Below are 3,032 nucleotides of genomic sequence, written 5' to 3'. Positions count from 1 at the left end.
CCAAGCATACAAGCTATGTAGAAAATATTGGGTTTGTTACGTGAAAGTTTAATAAAGTTTTATAACACCAAAGACCGCTTTTTAGGAAAGTTCTTTATTTCACAGAATTTCATCAGCATCAATTGTTCAGAAAGGGGAAATCTATCCTACTAGTGTGAGAAGTGATCTTACCAACAGCAGAACAGAAGGTCACTTTTCAGACTCTGTCTCATTAGCTCTGCCTTCTAATAACTCGATAGCAGGATTTGCTATGAGTCAATAGATTAAACCAGTCTTCTGTTATAAAATAAGATGGTAAACTGCAAGTGTCAGTGCTACATAATGGAAGCCAAACAGAACAGAGAAAGAAGTCTACAGAAGGAGCAAGAGGAAATAAAATTAGATACAAAGTACATCTCAGAGAAGTATGCAGAACCATCCATTATATAAGGTGTATTTGCTGAGGTAACCCTGACACTGCACCTGCGTTCTGCAAGCAGTCCAGTGCACTTCGTCAAATACGGATATTTAAAGATTCAAAGAAACAAGGTAACAATAGATAACAACAGAAAAGCTTTAAACACTCAAGAGCTCACTTGGAACAGACTAAGAAGAACAGAAGTGGGTACCATCATCTACGTAACTGAGCAAACTGCATTCCACAAAGGGAGAGGTGTAGCTTAGAATCACCTGAAGGACAAGAATCAGTACCCACAAAAAGACCAAACAAAAATCCACACACAAATCACAAAGGCTAAAGGAAAAAACAAAGACTCTAGAATAAGCTTCTGAAAGAAAAATGACTTTAAATGGTTAAAGCATTTTTTGGTCCTGTTGCTTGAAAGAAATAATCCTAAACTAGGTTCTGAAATCGAGGGAACGACCACATTTATACAGCTCACAGTGTAAACTGAAAGAACTGCAAGATATTGAAAAATACTTTAAAGTCAGTGAACTGTTTAATTAACAAGAAGTACAAACAGTTGTTTTGGCACTGTACTTGAAGGAAAACTAGATACACACATTTTATTACCATGCTGATGTCCACATATGACATCCTAGTTGAACTATCAAAATATGAAGTTTGCAGTCTTAAATACAAGTGCAACAGGAAAGAGACTCAAATCAGAAGTCCCCACTAGCCTTCCACCATTCTTTTAAGCATGGCTCCCAGGCCCCCCTTTGCCACTTTCAGTGGGGTCAGTTCTTCTTTATTCTCAATGTGAATACTTGCACCGTGAGACACCAGCAGCTTTGCCTCCTCCACTCTCTCTTCATCGCAGGCTAAGTGACTGTAATAAGAACAAGAAACCCACAGCCACCATTGAACAGTCCAAGCCTATAAAGAGCAGTACTTATGCCTTGCCAAAATGACAGCATGAATGCTGGGGAGGGGGGGGGGGGGGGAAGATGCATCCTAGAACAACAAAACCACACGCAAGCAACTACCTACACAGATTCCAAAGCTTGTTGTCCAGTCACTCTGTTGTTGTTAAGCACCTCAAGAACGTTCTTCCTGCTATTATCCTCGCAACATTTAGATGCTTCTTTAGATTAGGATTTGGCTCTGCAGTCAGCAAAGCTAAGAAGCACATAATCCACAGTGAAATGGGAAAATGGTCATCTCTATTTGAATTGGAAGCGATAAACTAAATCGTACAATGCTTAAAAATAATCTGATGTAAAGAGTTACTGCAAATGCAGCAAGTGCTTTTCTCCATTTGGCACTGTATCTTAGAAAATAAACATATCTGTTCCAGGGCAATGTACAGCTAAAACATACTGCCTGATCTTATTCACAGCACAATCTTGATTCCACAGTAGACAAGGCAGAGTTTTGTCACCAACTTCAAAGCAGTTAAGGTTTTACCCTTACAGATTCAAACTGATCTCTAAGGTAATACCAAACACTGGACGGACTGGACTTAAACTGCAACTTATTTTCCTTAGAGAGGTGAAGAGAAACTTCCAAAATTAGCTTTTGCTTGGCATCACAGAGTAGGCCAGCCTGCAAGACCAGTTTCCTCCGACTTTGAAGTCATTAGCTCACTTTCTACCCTCTAGTGGCAATGGAACATATTCCAAATTATTACAAAAGGTGTTCTACACTTTTTAAGTAGATGTAGTAACACAAATTAGAGTATGTACATACAGACACAGGCAAAATATTGAGACTGATTTTCTCAAATCCTTTTAAATTACATAGGGGTGTGAAGCAAGGGAGTATTTTGAGGCAATGAGAAATAAAAAAAAAGAAACTGAAGTAATGGAGTTTCATTTCACAGAGATTATGCTATATTAAGCAAAGTAAAAATGAAAAATTACTTACAGAGGAGTATTCCCTTCAGAGTCCCGTATATTAACAGACGCATTGTGCTGCAGAAGGATCTGTACCATTTTGAGGTTTCCTTTGGCAGCTGCTCTGTGTAATGGGGTGGATTCAAAATGATCTCTTGCATCCGGATCAGCTCCGTTTTCTAAAAGCATGATCGCAATCTGAATATGTAGAAAGCAAAAGGAGCGGGGAAGGAGGAGGTAAAGTTAATATAACTACATACTTCTTCCAAGAGCAACACCACCTTCAGTAGCTTAGGCAAACATACCTCTTGCTTGTTTTTGGAGGCTGCATAATGCAGGGGCGTACAGCCGTTCTGATTGACAGCATTTACATGAGCACCCTTGGCAATGAGGGCTTTCACAATTTCATCACGGCCTGCCGAAGCAGCAATATGTAAGGGAGTCCAACCAGCCTACAGAGGCAAGAAAAAACCCCACACATCATTCGAACCAGGAGCTTCAGGCAAAAAACATGACAAAACAACCCAACACAGACTTGGCTACTCATACTGCACATGTTTTTGTAACTGTAAAGCTAAACATTATTGATTATCACCAGAGAGCCAAGTCTTACATCCTCTGACATGCCTGCATTCAGTACTTTATGAAAGCTGCCAGTTAAATGCCAGAAATCACTTCTGTTATGCACAGTATCTTGCAGGGCACTTTGACCCTGTTAATTGCAGAATTAACAGTAGTGCCTTTTTAAGAACAAG

At 39.6% G+C, this 3,032-nt stretch overlaps 1 protein-coding gene across 3 annotated transcripts in view; it reads right to left on the bottom strand.

Annotated features, from left to right (window-relative positions):
- The window catches only part of PSMD10 (proteasome 26S subunit, non-ATPase 10), a 60,163-nt gene that overhangs the window by 56,026 nt on the left and 1,105 nt on the right, over positions 1-3,032 (bottom strand). The window contains exons 3-6 of one of the 3 annotated variants that reach the window (XR_005107480.1): positions 2,583-2,729; positions 2,309-2,475; positions 1,433-1,561; positions 1,155-1,271 (exon numbers count right to left, since the gene is read on the bottom strand). Coding sequence is in view for 2 of the 3 variants with exons in the window: in XM_037408003.1 (XP_037263900.1) it covers positions 1,118-1,271; positions 2,309-2,475; positions 2,583-2,729 (468 nt within the window). In the remaining variant the exon portion in view is untranslated. Of the gene's footprint in view, positions 1-916; positions 1,272-1,432; positions 1,562-2,308; positions 2,476-2,582; positions 2,730-3,032 lie in introns of those variants that run through there. The other 2 variants (XM_037408003.1, XM_037408005.1) reach the window with 2 other exon arrangements.

The sequence above is a fragment of the Falco rusticolus genome, chromosome 14 (assembly GCF_015220075.1).
Source record: "Falco rusticolus isolate bFalRus1 chromosome 14, bFalRus1.pri, whole genome shotgun sequence".
Classification (NCBI taxonomy): Eukaryota; Metazoa; Chordata; class Aves; order Falconiformes; family Falconidae; genus Falco; species Falco rusticolus.
This window is presented reverse-complemented; position numbering and strand designations above follow the sequence as displayed.